Below are 21,238 nucleotides of genomic sequence, written 5' to 3' on the forward strand. Positions count from 1 at the left end.
CAAAATTACATGTTAATTATGAATAGATAATAAATTATGAATCTTCTTTATATAGACATTTTCACTGGTATTTAGATAATAGATAATTGGGCAGAGATAAATAGGAGATGAAAAGAAGAATTCAAAACTAAAAATACCCTGAGATCTAATAGGAGAAAGTAGTAGAAAGAATAAAACAAGTAATATTCATTAAGACATTATTTACTAAAGACTGAGTTATCTTTTGTCAGATTCCATTTCCACCAGTAAAGATAGATTTTGGGAAGTCATAAAGTGCTAATCTAGAGTTACCCAAGACATCTTTCTCAAAGAGCTATTGGGCAGCAAGAAATCAAACACTTCTAACACTTCCCCTCCAGTCTGAGCAAATCAGATGGGAAACCCAAGAGTAAAGTAGTAGCTTTTCGTACAGTGCTTGCCATATTTACCAAAGAAATGCAAACTACATTTTAGACAACACTGGTCGGGCCATTTTTGTTTGCTTTCTAAGCACCATTTATAATCCTCTATCTAGAAGTTAATTCTTCAGAAGGATTCTGTTTTTAAAAGACAAGTCATAGCTATCTTTTGTTGTAGATGATGATTTAATTCAAGATTTCTTGTGGATGGACTGCTGCTGTAAAATTGCAGACAAGGTAAATTTGTTAACAGTGTAATCGTTAATCAGCATTATTATGTTACTAGACCATCAGAACTTTAAAAAAGCCTTATAAGAATTTTTAATCATATTAATTAAGGTTAGAAAAAGAACCTGCATTACTCCCTCAAAGTGAAGCCCTTACACATTAATTTTTGAAATTTTTGAAATTTTGAAATTTTTAAAATTAGCATATGTCAGAGATTTACTTTATACTTGAGGAATTGTAGAATATTACTGATGAGATTTAAATGGCCTTAAGTCCATATTTGTTCGGTTGGAAATAAGAATGAGTATAGACTTAATACGTTTTGATCAGAATTACTGCCTTTTTTAAAGCTGTAGAGAAAGAATATTCTGATATTCATTCCACTAAGGAAGGTCTGTTATACATTCTGATATTTTGTAGGTAACTTAGATAAAACAAATCCCAGTAATTTCATAGAGTAAAATTAGTTTATGTTCTTTAAGAATCAGTGTTTCATAAGAGATCATCATGATGCTAACTTACATACATAGGGACCATGATATTTCTATAGTCTTTAGATTTAGCTGAACAGTTATGATTTCAGCTTTGTAAATGCCATCTTAGACCAAGTAGTCATATCAGAAAATTCATTGTGACTCACATCACACTTAATTTTAATGTAACAACCAATGGGAAAGGGATGAATGGAAGACTACCTTATGATTAAATACTTACTAAGTTAATACTGATGTAAACTTTTTTATTTCAAGCTTAAGGTAGCAAAGATAAAATTAGAGTTTGTTTTTTTAATTTCTAATTTTGGAAATTTAATTTTGTAAAATTTCAAACATATATATCTTGAGGTAGAGAAAATAGAACAAAGACCCTCCATGTGCCCATCATGTAGCTACTATGATCATCAGCTCATGGCTCTGCTTGTTTCCTACAATCCTTCCAAGAACTGGATTATTTTGAAGCAAATCTCAGACATCCTAATATCTTGTCCATAAATTTTTCAAGATGATGTATTTCTAGAAAATGAAATCCTTTTAAACATATTCACAAAGTCACTAATATTTTTAAAAATTAGCAGTAATGCCTTCATATAAAATATCTATGTAGTGTGCATGTGGAGTTGTAGAGTTTTCAACAGTAAGTGCATTACAGTAATTAAAGTTGCTGGACAGCAGGGGGCAGTGCTTTTAAAGTAACTAACTGGCATACCATATCAACACTATTTCAAGAGTTCTCTACTGAAAGTACCTTGAAAATTTGGAATAATCTTTGTAGTCAATCCTATGAAGCCAGGATAAATAGGTATTTTATGAGAGGGAATCTAATACATCGGTACTATAAGTTGTTTTTAATTTGGATAGATAGGACCTGGCATAGTGTCCTAATACCAGCCTAGATACTTCTTTCTAGTAACAAATTTAAAACACTGTTTTCCAATGAAAATAGAGCCATGTATTCTAATTTCTGGTTAGAAGTTATTTTTAAAAGGTAATTTTAAAAAGTGAGTATATGAAATTGCTAAGAGAGTAGATCCTAAGTGTTTTTAACAAAAAGGAAAAAAGGTATATGAGGTGATGGATGTGTTGATTTACTTGACTTTGGTATTCATTTCATAATGTATATGTATATCAAATCATCACATTGTAAACTTTAAATATATACAACTTTGTCAGTTATACCTCAATTTAAAAATTGCCACCCTTCGATCAGTCATTCAGTCAACGAATAAATAAAAAGTATGGATGTCTGCAGTTAAGGAGTCAGGAAAAAGTTTTTGTATAGATCTATGCATCAAGCCAATGTGGCAACATACTAACGATTGGTGAATCTATGCAAAGGATATATGGTTATTTGTTTTATTATTATTTCAACTTGTCTATGGATTTGAGATTTAAGGTAGGAAAAAATTGGCTTTCTGTACCCCTGGGGATAAAAATATATGTTTATATAAAAAATAAAAAATTAAAAAATTAAAAAATAAATAAATAAAAGAAAGCAGAGTATGTAACACCAAAAAAATAAAAAAATAAAAATAAAAGCCTTCCTTCCATTTAAAAAAAAAATTGGCTTTTAGTTAAAAAAATATTGGCAATAATAAAATTTAGGAGTTCTTCCTAATCTTAATCATGATAAATGGTTCAGAACTATTTCTCACCATGTACACGGACTACAGAAGTCAAAAAGTAAGGACCCAAATAAGTAGGGAATTCTGTAATAAAAATAAGTCATGCTTTATTGTTTTTAGCTTATTATTCATCTCAAAGATAACTATTTTAAAGCCATTTTACTTATGAAAGCAAAACATTAATATTAACTTTTACTTTTTTCCTTATAGTATCTTTTGGCTATGACCTTTGTTTATTTCAAGAGAGCTAAATTTACTATAAATGAGCATACCAGGATAAATTTCTTTATTGCTCTGTAAGTATGCTTTCTGCTAAGTGATTTTTGTGGTTCTTATTTGTAATATACGTGATACCTAATTTAAAACACACTATTTTGGGGCAGTAGCTGGCTTGGTTGATAGAACATGCAACTCTTGATCTCTGGGTTGTGAGTTTGGGTACCACATTGGGCATAGAGCCTACTTAAAGAAATAACTAAATAAAGTTAACATTGTAACTCATAAAAAAATAAACAGAGGCTTTTTAAAACCTGATACATATCTTTGAACAGGCCCTTTATATATAGAAGACATACTTTTTTTTTTTTTTATTGATGCCAGTACTTTATTTCCATCTTAAAAGACCAACTGCAACCAAATGAAGTGAACATAACCTCAAGATTTTACTGTCTTCATAATATAAAAATATGAAGTTTAGAACTGGATCACCTGGCCCTTTCTCTTCTTATCTCCTCCCAGTTCAAAATGTTTGCATCTCTTAATAGCCAGCATTCTCTTAGATCTGCAATTGGGCTCAACACATTCAAGCCTCAGCACAATCTTCTTTGTAGTTTTAGCCTTTTTCCGGAAAATAGGCTTCGTTTGCCCACCATAGCCACTCTGCTTCCTATCATAACGCCGCTTTCCCTGGGCATAAAGAGAATCTTTTCCTTTCTTGTACTGTGTCACTTTGTGGGGTTGGTGCTTGCCACACTTCTTGCAGAAAGTCCGGCGGGTTTTAGGAACGTTCACCATGTTTGCGAGAGCGCAATCCACACAGAAAGCTAGAAGACATACTTTTTTACTTCAATAGGATATTTTTATGTTCTTTTCACTGATCTTATCCTGCTAGATGCCTAAGTATTCCACTTAAGTTTGTTTTTTGCCTTTTACATTTTTCAGAGTGCTCCATATAAATTATCCCAAATTTTCCTCTTTTGAATTTAGTTATGTTTTAAAAACAAAAATAGTCTCTTTGAAATTTCCAGTAAATTTATAGTTAAAATCATCATTGTCCTTTTACATTAAACAGCTTGTGGAAATGCTGTAGACATACTAATTGTAGATTTATGTCTATAACATAGAAGTTATTCATATCTGATACCTTTAGAAATGACTTAACTCTTTTACTTAAGACACTGAACTTTGACCAAGGAATATGGTTTGTTTTCCAGTTCTTCCATTGACTTTGTATTAGACAGTTCATACTAACTTTGTAGTCTATTAAATGGTTTTAATAACATGGCTTTCTGATCTATAGGTCAGAATTCTACTAGAAGCAATGTAATTTAAGAAAATCAATCTCAATCTTAAAATGTTTTCTACGTAAATATAATACTACAGTTGGAAATGTGTGATATAATTAAAAGGACTTAACTAGTGAACTACATGTGAATACTTAAGGTGAATAGCACAACTGTTAGCACTGATGAGTGAGTTTTAATTCAAAGTCTTTAACTCAGACTCCAAGTGGGAATAGGACTTGAAGAAACTGATCTCTTCTTGTGTTCAGAAGACATCCCCAAGTGTGAGGAAAAATGAACTCTATAACATTTGGTGATGATTGCTAAATTGTGGGGATATAATAGTACTAGCTAATACTGAATGCTATATGTAAGATATCCCAAAAATGATTTTTATAAGCTCCTTGAATCTCCTCTATGAAATACATTATCTAATTATTTTACAGATAGGGAAGTTGAGACTTAGGAAGATAAGTACTTTCCAATCTCACAAAAGTTAGTAGTGGCAGAGCTCAGGTGCAAATTCAGGTGTGACTTGCCAATGACCAAATTCAGTGATTAGCCACTGTTTACATATCTCTTTAGTATTATATCTGTATGTTGATGCAATATCTATTTTGTAGTTTTTCCCCACCTGAAAATTAAAAGCAAACCAGAAGAAGCTTTAGTTTTAATTCTTTTTAATTTAATTAGACCAGATTCCTGAAATTGGATTTGTTTGATGTTTTAGTAATCTTATAACCAGTAAAGCACTGTGTCCGTTTACACTATGTAGTAGTATATGCAGTTGCATTTTATATTGCATAATAAGTTCCATGTTAAAAATAACATGGATTATTAATTTCCATTTTTTATCTAATCATAATTTTTATATAGCATGACTTAATAGTTCTCAGTAAATATTTTCTCAGTTAGCCACAGTTCTACTCGAGTTCTTTTCCCTTCTATGTATTCTTACAACACTCTGAACTTTTATTGTCATGATTCCATATTCTATTGTACAGTTATTTGTTTCATACATAGTTGCCTCTTTTACTTGACTATAGGCTTCTTAAAGGCAAGGAATGTGTATCTTTTTTGGGTTTTTTTTTTTGCATCCTTAACATATGGATGTTCTTAATTCTTTATTTGGATAAACATAATTAACTATTATACCAAAAAAAAAAATGGACTCTGCTCCAAGAAAATCTACTTCAAATTAGAAGACAACTTACATGTATAAAATACAGATATTTTATCACATTGAGCCTGAAAAATTGTTAATCTAGAATAGAATTACAATGTAGACAGGATTTCATAGAACCATAGTACATTATAGATAGTCTATGTTTTGCTTAGTCAATAAGCATGAAAGGGGCCAACCTCTGGCTTCTATCTACCCTTGAATAAGAACTCTCAGGGATACTAAAATAAGGAATTACTTTATGTAATTTCAGAAGACATGTTTTGACTCATATAACTGAATGGGTTTAATAATGAAGTGCTTTATATTAAGGTAATATATGTATAATTTTTGAAGGGAGGATAAAGTAATATGTTGGTGTGAATTTTATATTAAAGTAACTAAATTGAATATGCATATAGTTTTTGTTGAAGGACATAAGTGTATATACAATTAAAAGTAAGTCTTCCTCATATCAAGACCTCAAGATCCTTCCTCAAGGATAATTAACATTTCATATGTATCTGTCTAGAAATAATTTTCTATACATGAACCAGTATATATATCACCCAAATAGAAGTGTACTATATACTTCTGTGCCTTTTGGAAATCTCTGATGTGAAATATCTACAAAAGGAGTGCATGAAGTGTATATATGTATGTATGTTAAAAGAAAAAGCAAAACAAATACTCATGTACCCATGACTCAAGAAAAGAACATTGCAGAATCTTAGAAGCTCCCAGTGCAGTTTCCCAGATAGAGCCCCCTTCCTTCCACAGGTAGTAATTTTCTTGATTTTCTTTATTCCATGTATAAACCTCTAAATAATATATTGTTTAGTTTTTCCTAAACTACAATGACTATGTAGAATAGTCATGTTTTCTGTTCTTCTGTAACTTCCTTCTTTTGCTTTAGAATTTTGAGCTCCATCAATACTGATATGAGTAGCCCTGGTTCATTCATTTTGGCTGCAGAATGATACTCTATTGTTGCTTATATATTTGATTTTTTTTTTACTATCTTATCTTTATGTCCCACTTTTTCTGTTTCTGCCTTCCACTCCATTTTTACCTTCTTTTTGATTGAGATTTTTAAAATTTTTACTTTTTGATACCTTTTGTCCTCTATTTGTTAGGAAATTATGCAGCCTATATCTGTTCTTTTAACAGTTATCCCAGTTACTTATTTTTTTTTAACTTGCTAGACTACTGGTTTATTATAAAAGGATGTAACTCAGGAACAGCTAGATGGAAGAGATGCATAGGGCAGGGTATGGAAAAAGGGCATGGAGCTTCCATACCCTCTCAGCACATCTGATTTCCACATGTTCATCTACCAGGAAGTTCTATCCCATTTATTTTTAATCAAGAATCTTAAGTATTTTAACTCCAGTCACCCCCTTCTCAACTTATATTCTCTTGTTTTGCAATTCTGTAGTTCTACATAAAGCCCTCCAAAAACTTAGACACATTATTGTTGTTGTTTTATACACTGAATGTTTGTTTACATTAACCCACATGCTTACATCTTTGCTTACTGTTCCTTCTTCCATCTCAAACGTTCCACTTGGGATCATTTGTCTTCCTTTCTTACTGCTTTTAAGAACTTGTTTCCTTTGGTGTTTGTCTATTTCAGTATCTTCACACTTCAGGGTCTGTTTCAGTTTATGGTGCCTTGTTCTCTTATATATTTTGTAATTAACTTTCTTGGAAAGTCATCTATGGGGTTTTCATTGTTTCCAGTGAGAAATCTCTATCCTTATCTCTGTTTCTGTTTTATCTAAAATGTCTTTTTTGCTTGTTTGTTTGTTTGACCGCTTTTAAGATTTTCTCTTTATCACTGGTTCTGAACAATTTGATTATGATGTGCATTGTTGTAATTTTCTTCATATTTTGTGCTTTGGGGTTCATTGAGCTTATTAATACTTTATAGCTTTCATCAAATCCCAAATTTTTCAACCGTTTCTTCAAATATTTTTGGCCAGCCAGTACCTGTTAGGGACTCCAGTTTCACCTCTATTATTTTTATTTCTTTTTCTGTGTGTGTCCATTTTGAGTAGTTTATATTGCTGTCTTCAGTGCACAGATCTTTTCTTCTTCAATATTTAGTCTGTCAGTCCCACTCTATATAGTTTTCATCTCTAGAAGTGCAATGGATGTGTCTCCTTATCTTTTTGGACATCCGGAATAAATATAACTGCTTTAATGTCCTTGTCTATTTAATGTCTATTATTTCTAACATGTTTCAGTTTTCACTGATGATACTTTTTATTATGGGTCATGTTTTCCTGCTTCTGTGCATGCCTGATCACCCTCAAGTATTGAAGATGATACCGATTCCCATATGTGTATAAGGATTCTACCTGGGTGTGGGGAAAGAGCATAATAAAAGATTAGAGGGAACAGTGCCTTACATTTACCCAGGGCTGAAAATAGTGCCTGTTCCCACCAGCCAGAATAAACTCATGATTCACAGGGTATTGAGTATAATACTCGGGAATGTCTTGGCTCAGTAGCGGGGAATGATTAGCCCCAGTCTGAACATTGCTCCAGATCCACCTAACAAATCATAAAAGTAAGACCTGAAAGGATCAGACTGTTTCCAAGTAACTTAACTGCATCCCAGAACAAAGCTCAAGATTTATAGGAGTACAAAAATATGCAGAACTCAATAAGGTAAAATTCACTCTATTTTTATTTTTGACCTACATTTCTTTAATTATGAGTAAGGTTGAATGTCTTTTATGTGTTTAGAAGTGATTGTGTGTGTGTCTGTCTGTCCATCTGTGAACTGCCTGTTCATGTCCTTTTCCCATTTCTTTTTTGAGTTGTTGGTCTTTTTTGTTAGGTATCTGGCTAATACAGTTGAAGAAGATGAAGAAGAATCCAAATATGAAATTTTTCCATGGGCTTTAGGGAAAAACTGGAGAAAATTGTTCCCTAATTTCTTAAAGTTAAGGGACCAACTCTGGGATAGAATTGACTATAGGGCTATTGTAAGCAGGCGATGCTGTGAGGAGGTAAGATTTTTTTTAAGTACTTTATATATATAATCTCAGTTTTCTCTTTATGTAATTTCCCTTGTCTTGTTTTTTAATGTGCTTCTAATATTTCATTTTTCACATATGTGAGAGTAGACTGTTAACCCTGATGGTTACCATGAGTACAGCTTGTATATTACAATGTTGATGTTTTAATTTTATACCACAATAATTAAAAATTGTCATTTGTTTTTCAGAGCAACCTACTTCTGTAGTAAGTATTTTTGTTTGTGTTTCTGTAGTCTAAAAGATCACAAATATATTGGGAAAGAGCAGTGTGCACATTCCAAAATATGTCAATAACATTTGGAGCTGAATAATAGTTTCCATTAAATAAAGTTTGTGAAATTTCAAGTTCCCAAGATTGAAATGCAAACTGCATGGTCTAAAATTTTTAAAAATTTAAATATGTTAAAAGTCATACCTCTTTTCACATAGAATAATACATAAAGTATGTTTCTTTGGTGCCAGATTCTATTAAGATAAAACAGAAAGACACTAAAAATTAAATGATGGGTTATTTTGGGAAGCAAAAGCAAAAATGAACTACTGGGACTTGATCAAGATAAAAAGATTTTGCACAGCAAAGAAGATAGTCAACAAAACCAAAAGACAACTGACAGAATGGGAAAAGATATTTGCAAATGTCTTATCAAATAAAGGGTTAGTATTCAAAATCTATGAAGAGCTTAATAAAACTCAACACTCAAAGAACAAATAATCCAGTCAAGAAATGGGTAGAAGATATGAACAGACATTTCTTCAAAGAAGATATAAAAATGGCCAACAGACACATGAAAAAGATGCTGTCAACATCACCGAGCATCAGGGAAATACAAATAAAAACTACAATGAGATCCTACCTCACACCACTCAGAATGGCTGAAATTAAGAAGTCAGGAAACAATGAATGTTGGTGAAGATGTGGGAAAAGGGGAACCCTCTTATAGTGCTGGTGGAAATACAAGCTGGTGCATCCACTCTAGCAAACAATGTAATTAAAAAGTTAAAAATAGAGCTACCCTATGATCCAGCAATTGTACTACTAGGTATTTACCCAGAAGGTACAAACATAGTGATCCAAAGAGTTACCTGCACCCCAATGTTTGTAGCAGCAATGTCCACAATAGCCAAACTATGGGAAGAGCTCAGATATCCATCAACAGATGAATGGGTAAAGAAGATGTGGTATGGATGTGTATGTATATATGTATATATACATGCAATGGAATATTACTCAGCCATCAAAAGATGAAACCTTTACTATTTACAATGACATGGATAGAACTAGAAGGTATTACACTAAGCAAAATAGGTCAATCAGAGAAAGACAATTATCATGATTTCACTCATATTGGAGTTTAAGAAACAAAACAGGATCATAGGAGGAGGGAGGGAAAAATAAAACAAGATGAAACCAGAGAGGGAGACAAAAGACAAACCATAAGAGATTCAACTATAGGAACCAAATAGGGTTGCCGGTTGGGGTTGGGGCAGAGGTATAACGGGGATGGGCATTAAAGAGGGCACGTGATATAATGAGCACTGGGTGTTATATACAACTGATGAATCACTGAACTCTACCTCTGAAAATAATGATATATGTTAGTTAATTGTATTTAAATAAAATTTTAAAAATAAAAACAAAAGATGGGTTATTTTATCTAACATTCTGTTTTCACTAAAGAAAAGAGTTAATGTTTCAAACTAAAGAATATTCTAGAGTAGAAAATTAAATGGAAGGCAGTGATCATTGTAAACCTATACTAGTTCAGTGAAGTTTGGTAAATGTGAATTAGATAATGTTATAATGAAATGAAGTCCTATCCAGTTAATGATGATAGTCCAGAAGAGCCAATTAATGGATTAGTGTCAAACTTCAGGGACTATTTTGGAGATGCATCATAGAACTCTTTCCAGAATTAACTTTCTTAATTATATTAATGAGATGAAGATATTAGAAAGCAAGCATAATTGTGGATCAGACTAAGAGGATTGTTGAATGTTGGGGGAAATGAAAGGATTCAAAAATAACCAAGAAGACTGAGTAACAGGCCAAGTTTTTTCAGAATTGAATTCAAAAGAAAAATAAGAAAAATCAGGTGTGTATACTTTCCCCATATTATTGGATCCTCACTAAAGGATTTAAACAACTCATTCCAATTACAGAGCAATGAAAGAGTCCTGTATTGCTGTTTTTTATCACTACCTCCCTAGAGGATAAATTGTGCACCTGTGCCATCCTTGGACATGATAGTAGGCCTTATTTGAACACTCTGATTTTTCCAAAGTAAACAAGCCCCATGATATACCCAGCTAAGAGCATGGAGTAGGTATCAGAGGCAAGAGGCTGGGCTAGGTAATGCTCACCTCATGGCAGATTGCCCACCCACTCCTAAGAACGACTTGCACTATAACTGCAGCAACTTAATTTACATGATTAGAGCTGGGGTTATTTCAGTTGCTGGCATCAGAGTGTTAAACAGCCAAGAATGGTATGGCTTAATGGTGTATATGTAAAAGACTAAAAAGTTTTGGATTGCTGTAAACTCAGTTGTGTAATGAGATTTACAGAAAAGATTAGTCTCTCAAGGCTTCAACACTGACAACAGATCTTTTCCCTAAATCTAGATGTGCATATCAAATTCCCTATCTATATTTCATTATCTAGTAGATACCTCAGACTTAACATGCTGAAAATCCAGTTTCTGATTCCCGCACACAGACCTCCAAACTTAACTCCTCCTATAAGCTTCCACATGTTAATAAATGGTAACTTCATCATTCTAGTTGTTCAGTCCAAAAAAAAAAAAAAAAGTGGTGTCCTTCACTTCCAACATCCATACCTTAAGAAAATAATCTAGCATCCTACCATTTCACACCTCTTCTACCACTAAGCCCTACTTTTTTCCCTCTTGCCTCAGTTATTGCCATAACCTTCCAAGTAGTATCTCTTATAATCTTCCTCTCCTGTAGTCTATTTTCATACACCAGCCCGACTAAATCTTTTAGAACCAAGTCAAATCATGACTCCTCTACTCAAAATCCTCCAGAGGCTTCCCATCTCACATAAAGTAAAGGCAAAACCCTTATCATAGTTCTACCTGGTCTACCAACTCTCTTACCTCTTTACTTCATCTCACTTCCCTCCAACTACACTGGCTTCCTTGCCCTTCTTTAAACACAACAAGGACATTCCAAGCTCAGGATTTTTTTTTTTTTTTTTAGGATTTTATTATTTGGAATACTTTTCCCCCAGATATCAGTGTACTTCTCTTCCTCCTTCATTCAAAATTCTACTTTAATATCGTCTCAGAGAAACCTTTCCTTACCACCCTCTATCTAGTAGTATCTCCTGAAATGGAATAAAATTGAAGAGTCCAAAAATAAACCTTCATTTTTATGGTAAACTGAATTTTGACAAAGGTACCAAGAAAATTCAATGGGGAAACAATAGTCTTTTCAACAAATGGTGCTGGACAACTGGATATCCACATGCAAATGAATGCAGTTGGACCTCTATTTTACGTCATATATAAAAGCTAACTCAAAATGGATCAAAGACCCACCTTTTTAAAAAAGGTGTAGTGATAAATCTTCATTATCTTGCATTAGGTTTCTTAGAGATGATACCAAAAGTGCAAGCAACAAAAGAAAATAGAGATCATCATCAAAATTAAAAATTTTTGTCTTTCAAAGAACACCATAAAAAAAGTGAAGAGACAAGTCACAAAGTAGGGGAAAATTTTTCCCAATTATCTGTCCAATAAGGGATTGTATCTAGAATTTATAAAGAGCCCGAACAACTCCACAGTAAAAAGACAACTCAACTTTTAAAAGGGCAAGGATCCAAAAAGGCTTTTTGAAAGAAGATATACAAATAGGCAAAAAAGTACATGGAAAGATGCGCAACATCATTAACCATTAAGCATAAAATCAAAACCACAAGGACATATCACTTCACAACCCCTAGGATGGCTATCATGAAAAAGACAAATAGAACAAGTGTTGTAAGGATATGGAGAAAATGGAACCCTCATACATTTCTGGTGGGAATTTAAAATAGTGTGGTTGTTTCGGAAAACAGTGTGGCAGTTTCTCAAAAGGCTAAACAAAGGGTTACCATACAATGGAGCAATTCCAGTCCTAGCTATATACACACAAAAGAAATGAAAGCTATGTCCACACAATAACTTGTACATGAATATTCATAGCATTATTATAAAAGTCAAAAAGTAAAAACTCAAATGTCCATCAACAAATGAATGGATAAGCAATATTATATATCTATACAATGATATATCACTTGGCAAGTGAAAGGAATGAAGTAGTGATCTGTGTTAAAACATGAATGAACCCTGAAAACATTATGCTAAATGAAAGAAGCCAGTCACGAAGGACCACATATTGTATGATTCCATTTAGCTGAACTGTCTAAAATAGACAAAGCCCAAGAGAAACTAGATGAGAGGTTGCCAGAGGCTGAGGGGAGGGAAAAATGGGGTGTGATTTCTTTTTTTACGGAGTGATGAAAATACTCTAAAATTGACTGTGGTAATGGTTGTACAACTCTGAATATACTAAAAGCCATTGTATTCTTTAAGTGGGTGAACTGTATGGTATTTGAGTTTTAGCTCAATAAAGCTGCTAAAATAACAAGTAGTACCTCCCACTATTCCTCTGTATTTCTTTTCCCAGTTTTCTTCATAGCATGTAACCATCATATAATATATTCCATTTCACCTATCTTGCTAATGTCTATTTACCCTTGCTAGAATATAAATTTCAAGAGGGCATGATCTTTATTTTCTTATTGTACTCCCCAGTCCCTAGAACAGTGTGTGGCATATAGTTGGTACTCAGTAAATACTGCTGACTGACAAAGTGAATGGAATGTAAAGCTTGCAATTCTTTTTTTTTTTTAAGTTTTTTTGTTTATTTATTTGACAGATCACAAGTAGGCAGAGAGGCAGGCAGAGAGAGAGAGGAGGAAGCAGGCTCTCAGAGAGCCTGATGTGGGGCTCGATCCCAGGACCCTGGGATCATGACCCGAGCGGAAAGCAGAGGCTTTAACCCACTGAGCCACCCAGGCGCCCCTAAAGCTTGCAATTCTTTTTCATACATTCTTATCTGTGTAGTAGAAAAACAATAAACTATAAAAGTTCTTCACTGGGCTGATTTAGCACTGCTTGTTACAACAGGGGCACATAGATAGGATTTCTTATGGCTATTTCAACTAGGTCCAGTTGAATCATGGTCGTATATAGGAAAGGAAATTACCTGGACTTTATCCTGTTCTCTTAACTATTCATTTAACAGCTAAGTTAGGAGTAAGACTCAAGTTCAGTGTTGTGGGGGTTGTTATCAAGAAGAATTATATCATTCTTGCCCTGAGGTTTGATGCATTAAAGTGGCAAGACATGTTAGAAATTTAGTTAAGTATTCTATGCATTTGTTAATTGACATTACTGCCAACCCATTTCTTTAGTCTCATCCTAAAGTAAACCCAAGTTATGATAGTATTTACAAACTGGCTTACAATAATTTATATCTACATTATGCTGTACAAATTCATAAATATTTTCATATAAATTCTTATCCTCACAAAAATATCTGTGAGGGTTGTAGAATTCTCATTTGACATCTGATGAAACTGAGGACTGAGGACGTTGAGGTTTACTCAAGATCATACGTCAGTTGAGTGGCAAACCGAGAACTTCACATTTAATGAATTCCTAGTGTTGTTTTCTCTGACAGCTTGCTTCCCACTGCTTATATTGGTTAATTTGGAAAACACATTTATGTCTATTGTGTTATTTTATCTCAGGAATTAAATAGCATTTTTAAAAAGGACTGAAGTAGCATAAGTATTCTATTTTTCTGATGAAGAAACTAGGGCTTAAGGATTGTAACTTGTCCATGGTCATTCATTTAATAAGTGGATGGGCCAGCTAGTACTTAAATTTGGCACTCTTATATACCACTATCAAAAAACTTACTTCCTCCTTTCAGATAGTATAGATTTTTTTAATTCATCTTTTTCTCTCACACCCTCTCTCTCTCTCTCTTTTTTTTTTTTTACCTTGGTTGTTGCAAAGAAGCTAAGAGCCAAATTGTATACCTAACTACATTAATTCTATCAGTCTTTACTATGGGCATGTCTGCTTGCTCCCTTTAGCCAAAGTTTTCCTTTTGGGTCCTAGTTTAATGATTTTTCTTTTCTTTTCTTTTCTTTTCTTTTTTTTTTTAACTTTTTGTCAGCTGCCTCAAGTCCTTTTTTGGAAAGAGATGAAGTATGATTATATTGAAAAATATATGTAGGGGTTCTCCAGAAAAGAGTAAAGACAACTTCCCTATTTATTCTGATCTTATCATCTTACAATTAGTTTACCTTTTTGGATATCAGCTCCTCTGAGGTGGAAATTATTTAGATTGATGATAGCTTAATTTCTAGATTGGTTCATAGATTATGGAATATGCCAATCTGATGAGAATAAGATTCCAATTCCAGTCAGTTTATGCATGATGGAAGGTAGCAGTTTTATCAAGAGGAAGCTTTTCTCTGTTCTTCTTTCTTCTTTTTTTTTTTTTTAAGATTTTATTTATTTGTCAGAGAGAGAGAGAGAGCGAGCACAGGCAGACAGAATGGCAGGCAGAGGCAGAGGGAGAAGCAGGCTCCCTGCTGAACAAGGAGCCTGATGTGGGACTGGATCCCAGGACGCTGGGATCATGACCTGAGCTGAAGGCAGTTGCTTAACCAACTGAGCCACCCAAGCGTCCCTCTCTGTTCTTCTTATGTTGTGATGTATTCTGTCCTACATGGCACAGTATCATCAGAACTGATATGTCTGTCCGCTACTATTTGATTCCAGACTAGAATTTAGAAAGTAGAGATGTGATATAAACAGAGTTTTGAACAAAATCCAGTGACCATATGTAGCAGAGACCCAATATAGGGAAGGTACTGGAAATTGTTAAACTTGCTGTAGTTCAGGAAGAAAGGTATAAACCTACTGCTAAAGATAGTGATGCCAAAGAGAAGTCAGTTAGGAAATTATACTTGTCACTCCACCTCCCCACCCCTCCTCCCCCTCTCCCTCCTCCCCTCCCCCTCCCTCTCCCCCTTCCTCTTCCTCCTCCTCCTCAAGTAACTTAGGTTTTTAGATCTAGTTTTTAAAGATAGCTGCCTGTGAGTCATATTTTTGTACTTAATTTTACCAAATTTTAAAGTCTTATAAAATTCTAAAAGAAAGCTTTCCATCGTAGGTTATGGCTATTGCTCCAACCCATTATATATGGCAACGGGAACGCTCTGTGCATCACAGTGGAGCTGTTAGAAACTACAACAGAGATGAAGTTCAACTGCCCAGGGGACCTAGTGCCACACCAGTAGATTGTTCACTCTGTGGTAAAAAAGGAAGATATGTTAGACTGGGATTGTCTTCATCATCTTCATCCAGTGATACAGTAGAGGTGATGGAGAAACATTCTCAGGAATCACACAATTCCTTCTCAATGGACATGGTAGTCGATCCTTCTCGAGCTTATAGCTATTCTCAAGGTATGATTTAGTACTACATCAGAATTAGATTTATGTAAGTTATTAACAAACTCAAGTTATTTATTGACCTGTGGTTGGTCCTTACAGGCAGGGATATGTAATAATTTTATATACTAGAACAATATGAGTTAAATTAGTGTTGAAATCCTTCTCCTTTTCAGTTTCTTTTTGTCTTGTGTCCACATCTGTTTTTGTAGTAGCTTACCTACACTAAAAGATTTTTATTGTGACTTGTGTTAAATTGAAGCCTAATATACCATGAATCTCAAGTATTTTAAAGTATTAAGTATTTGAAGAGCCTGAATCATTTTCTTTGAAATGTTTTATTGAATATAAGTTTCAAAAAGAAAATAAATTTATTCATAACCTCACCAGCTTTATCAGTGATTAAGTATGGGTTTTCTGCTATACACTTTTTAAAATTGAGTAATTGATATATAATATTGTATTAGTTTTAGGTGTACAGTGTAATGAATTGACATACTGTGAAAGGATTACCACAATAAGTTAAAGTCTATCAACACACATAGTTTATTTTTTTTGTGATGGGAACTTATATACTCTCTTAGTAACCTTCAAATATGCAATACAGTATTGTGAACGATAGTCACCATGTTGCTCATTGCATCCCAAGATTGATTTATATAACTGGGAGTTTGGATCTCTTGACCACTTCATCCATTTTGCCCACTGTGCATCCCCACCTCTGGCAAACACTCATCTGTTCTCTGTATCTGTGAGTTCATTTTTTTTTTTTTGCTTTGTTTTTAGATTCCACGTATAAGTGAGATCACACATTTTTTTCTGTCTAAAGTATTTCACTTAGCATAATAACCTCAAGGTCATCCATGTTGTCTCAGATGGCAGGACTTCCTTATTTTTTATGGGTGAATGATATTCCATTCCAATATTATATGGCTAAATGATAGTCTACACACATGCGCGCATGTACACACACACACACACACACACACACACACATTTTCTTTATCCCTTCATCAGCAGATGAACACTTAGGTTGTGCCACCTTTTGACTATTGCCAAGTGCTACAACAAACAAGGGGGTGCAGAAACCTTCTTGAGATAGTGATTTTGTTTTCTTAGGATAGATACCTACATGTGGAATTGGTGGATCATATGGTAGTTCTAATTTTAATTTTTTGAGGAAACTCTATGCTGTTTTTCCATAGTGACTGTAGCAATTAATATTACCACAACAGTATACATGGGTTCCCTTTTCTCCAAATCCTCACCAACACTTGTTATTTCTTATCTTTTTGATAATAGCCATTCTAACAAGTATGAAATGATCTCTCATTGTGGTTTTGATTTGCATTTCCCTGATAATTGGTGACGTTGAACACCTTTTTGTGTAACGGCTGGCTTATATGTCTTCTTTGAAAAAAAAGTCTATTCATTGACTCTGCCCATTTTGTAATTGTGGTTTTGGGTTTTTTTCCCCCCTCTTGAGTTGTAGGAGTTCTTTATATATTTTGGACGTGAACCTCTTATTAGATATATGACTTGTAAGTTTTTTCTCCCATCCATAGGCTGCTTTTTCTTTTTGCGGATGGTTTTCTTTGCTGTACAGAAGCTTTTTAATTTGATGTAATCCCACTATTTATTTTTGCTTTGTTACCTTTGCTTTTAGTGTGAAGTCCAAAAAGCCATTGGCAAGATGAATGTCTCCCATTTTGTTCTAGTTTTATGGTTTCAGGCCTTACATTCAAGTCTTAAATCTATTGTGAGTTGATTTTTTGTGCATGGTATAACCACTTTTGTGCAGTGCTCTTCATTTTGCATGTGACTATCCAGTTTTCCAAACACCATTTACTGAAGAAACTATCTGTTCCTACTTCTTGGTTCTTTTGTTATAAATTAATTAACCATATATGCATGAGTTTATTTCTGGGCTCTCTATACTGTTCCATTTCTCTGTGGGTCAGTTTTATGCAAATACCATCCTATTTTGATCATTATAGTTCTGTAATCCTATACACTTTTCTATCTTCTATTTTTAAAAAGTTAGAAGCATAGTATATCTAGGCTTGCTTTTTTCACTTTATCATAAAGCATTTCCTCATGTCATTAGTCTTAGGAAACCTGAATTTTATTTGTGACATGTTATAAGTATCATAATATATTTGCACATTTCATTTTTGTTGGGATTTATATGACTTTGAACAATGGTATCTTAATTAGAAAATAACCATATAAACTAGAAATACTTTTAGTCAATCACACCGTAATTTTCATTCAAATTATATTTATAGAGTATTTCTGACACTTCTCAGTTCTCATTAATACTCTACTAGCAGTGATCCCTTTTACTTCTTATAAAGCCCTTCTAGATTTTCACCCATGTAAGATATAAGACTGAGATTTCTTACGGTTCTTCCTAAATTCTATAATGAGACCTGTGTTATTTCAAAATATCACCTATTTATTTTTGTTGTATCCTTATGAGATTAACAGTGGCTACTGAAGTTTTATTAAAAGAGAAACTAAACTCTTAAGACTCTTCAAGGTAGGAATCACATCTCAGTCATTGTTCCATTCTCTGGCCTTAGTAATCACTAAACAAATTTGATTGTCTTCCCTTGCAACACTTCCAAGCATAATTTTTATTGGTTCACTTGTATCTGAAGGTAAGTAGGATATACCATAGGCTAAATTATAAGATAAAAATTGCCTTTTAGCATCCTTTCCCTCTATCCCAGCAACTTTTACCTGTACTCTTTGACTCTTGTAAGATTTAATAGATGTTTAAAATGTTCCAGGCAATGTGTTAAACATTTTGCATTGATAATCTCACTTAATGTTCACAGCCAACCCTATGATAAATACTATTATCTCTACTTTGCAGATAAGGAGACTGAGGCTTAGAGAGGTTAAATCATTTGCCCAAAGTGGTGGAGCGACAATTGAACCCAGGTCTGTCTGACTCTAGACTACAGCCTGAATTCCTTTTATGCTCTACTGCCCCCTTTGATGAAATCCTTTGATGAAATCTTTTCACCTTTGGTGGTGAAAATAAGCTGCCACAGAAGTCTTTTAGTAGACTACTAAGAACTAAGGAGATGGTGAAAGTACTAAGAACCAAGTTCCTGATGAAAGATTGTATGGAGTGAATTGGGAGAAAATTCTAGGCTCAATTTGAACAGATATTTATAGAAAGCAGAACACGAGTAGTTATGGTTTACTCAGACTAGTGCCTGTAGATATCAAGAGTAGTAACACTATATTTTAGGCTTTGTATCTCAACAGGAAAGCACAGTGCACCCGGGGAAGAAAGGGCTCTGCCAGTCAGTTTGCTTTGAAAAAAAGAGCATGACTTTGAGGGACTGTGGATGAGAAGTGGAACAATTAAGGGAGTTATAAATGGAATGTGCTTTTATCCTATCCCTGGTTTAGGATATATACAGATCCTGTACAGGAAGGAACAAGTATTTACTCAATCTTCTTTTGTTCAGAGTATTAAAGTTAAATGTAAAACTTTTGTTTTAGGATGACAGAGGGTAGACAAAATAGAGAAAAATAATTGATCGTACATACCCTTGACCAGTAAACATGTACATTCATTTTCCCTCAGTAGGCATAATTCGAAGTGAGCTTTTTGGGGGTGTGGGGGCATTAAGGGTAACACAATCTTATCAGGAGCAGTGGTCAGCCTCTTATTGCCTCAGCAGCTACTGATTCCCAGTAGTGACCTTTGCTAGCAAAATTTTCTTCCTTCAGTCTATATGAGGTGGTTGGAATCACCTAATGGTTTGCAGTTGCAGAAAATTCAATTCATCATTCTACAAGAGACACAAAGAGCCGATGCGCTACTTCAGGCTTTTGTGCTAAAATATCAATGCTTCTGTCTTCAGACACAAGCAAGCAACTTCTTGCTTTTCAGGTAAAAACCTGTTTTTCTGCCTTTAAAAATTTCTCTCAGAACATGTTCAAAAAACAAGTTTTACATAAACATGCTTATGACATTTATTAGGAACAAAACAGTTGTCATTTTGACAAGGTTGGGAGATAAATGAGCCATTTCTTATGAATTTATATACCTCACAATCACCAATCATGTACCAGGCATATTATAAAGGTAGTCTCATTTAACATTGAACACCGACTCAAGAAGTCTTTAAGTGACATCATTACGCACTTTTTAGTGACAAACTCAGAAAAGTCACAGTTGTAAGGTAAAACAATAGTAACAACAAAAACAGCAAGATGGCTCCCAATTCTATCTGAATATACAGCCTATTTTTATACTAAATGGACACTTTCTCTTTACTTTATGCTGTTTTGAGCCTTATGACACTTAAATTAATCTGAAACATGAATATGCAGAGGACGCCTCAGATTTTAGAGTGAAGCCAAAGGAAAAAAAGCATATGCCAAATCTTATTCCTGGATCACATAGGCAGGAATGGGACACTGCAACTGTTATATAATCTAAAACCAAGTAATTTTTCCTCAAAAAAAAAAAAATCCTTTTCTGAACTTATTTATTTCAATCACTACAAATGATGTAGTCTTACAGATTTAAAATCCTAATACTTAATGAAGGCATAATGAGGGCTTATAAATTAATGATGTAACAGGGCAATGCTAATTACATGATCAACATTTAGGAACACAAAGATTCCAGAATTAATTTTGTAGGATAAGAGACTTGTTAAAGACTTTTTAGAGGAAGTAATATATGAGCTGAGCATTGACTAAGTCCTGCTTTGCCCAGGAAAGGAAGGGAAACAGCTTCTGAATAGCAGATAAAGCTTTGAAAATACATAGCTTCATTCTCTCTACATCCAATGAATCATCAGCACATCTGGTTATTCCTTCACAATATTTTTTACATCTCTGCCTTTCCCTCACCTCAAAGTTGTATGTTACTACCAATCAACTCATAATGTATACTATGTGTTACTGTGAAATTTCTAATTCACTTGTTTTTACCTTCGTTCACATACTCAGATGCTGCTTACAAACTAACTTTTAAATAAATACCTCCTTTCACATGACTGTAGAACCTTCAGGAGTCCCTACTGCCTCTGAAGTACAGAGTTCAAACTTCCAATTCTCCCATAGTCCATAAGCTATATGCCTAAATCTCTCCCTAGAACCAAAGCAACAAATAAAACAATGCATTATCAAGTATGGGCTTATAGCCATTAGCACACTTTTATTGACCATTTACTGAGTGGAAAAGGTAGAAACTCTGGAAGGTACT

General features: G+C 33.8%; 2 protein-coding genes across 2 annotated transcripts in view; one reads left to right on the forward strand and one right to left on the reverse strand.

Moving 5' to 3' along the window:
- The window catches only part of SPDYA (speedy/RINGO cell cycle regulator family member A), a 30,962-nt gene that overhangs the window by 7,739 nt on the left and 1,985 nt on the right, over nucleotides 1-21,238 (forward strand). Inside the window, exons 3-7 of the mRNA XM_059407583.1 lie at nucleotides 577-635; nucleotides 2,956-3,041; nucleotides 8,258-8,429; nucleotides 15,717-16,011; nucleotides 19,318-19,320. Coding sequence (XP_059263566.1) covers nucleotides 577-635; nucleotides 2,956-3,041; nucleotides 8,258-8,429; nucleotides 15,717-16,011; nucleotides 19,318-19,320 — 615 coding nt within the window. The remainder of the gene's footprint in view (nucleotides 1-576; nucleotides 636-2,955; nucleotides 3,042-8,257; nucleotides 8,430-15,716; nucleotides 16,012-19,317; nucleotides 19,321-21,238) is intronic.
- LOC132022259 (large ribosomal subunit protein eL42) lies at nucleotides 3,321-3,790 on the reverse strand. Its single transcript, XM_059407581.1, has one exon. It carries the CDS (start codon nucleotides 3,757-3,759, stop codon nucleotides 3,439-3,441), a length of 321 nt encoding a protein of 106 aa, XP_059263564.1. The 5' UTR covers nucleotides 3,760-3,790; the 3' UTR covers nucleotides 3,321-3,438.

This window comes from Mustela nigripes, chromosome 7 (genome assembly GCF_022355385.1).
Source record: "Mustela nigripes isolate SB6536 chromosome 7, MUSNIG.SB6536, whole genome shotgun sequence".
Lineage (NCBI taxonomy): Eukaryota > Metazoa > Chordata > Mammalia > Carnivora > Mustelidae > Mustela > Mustela nigripes.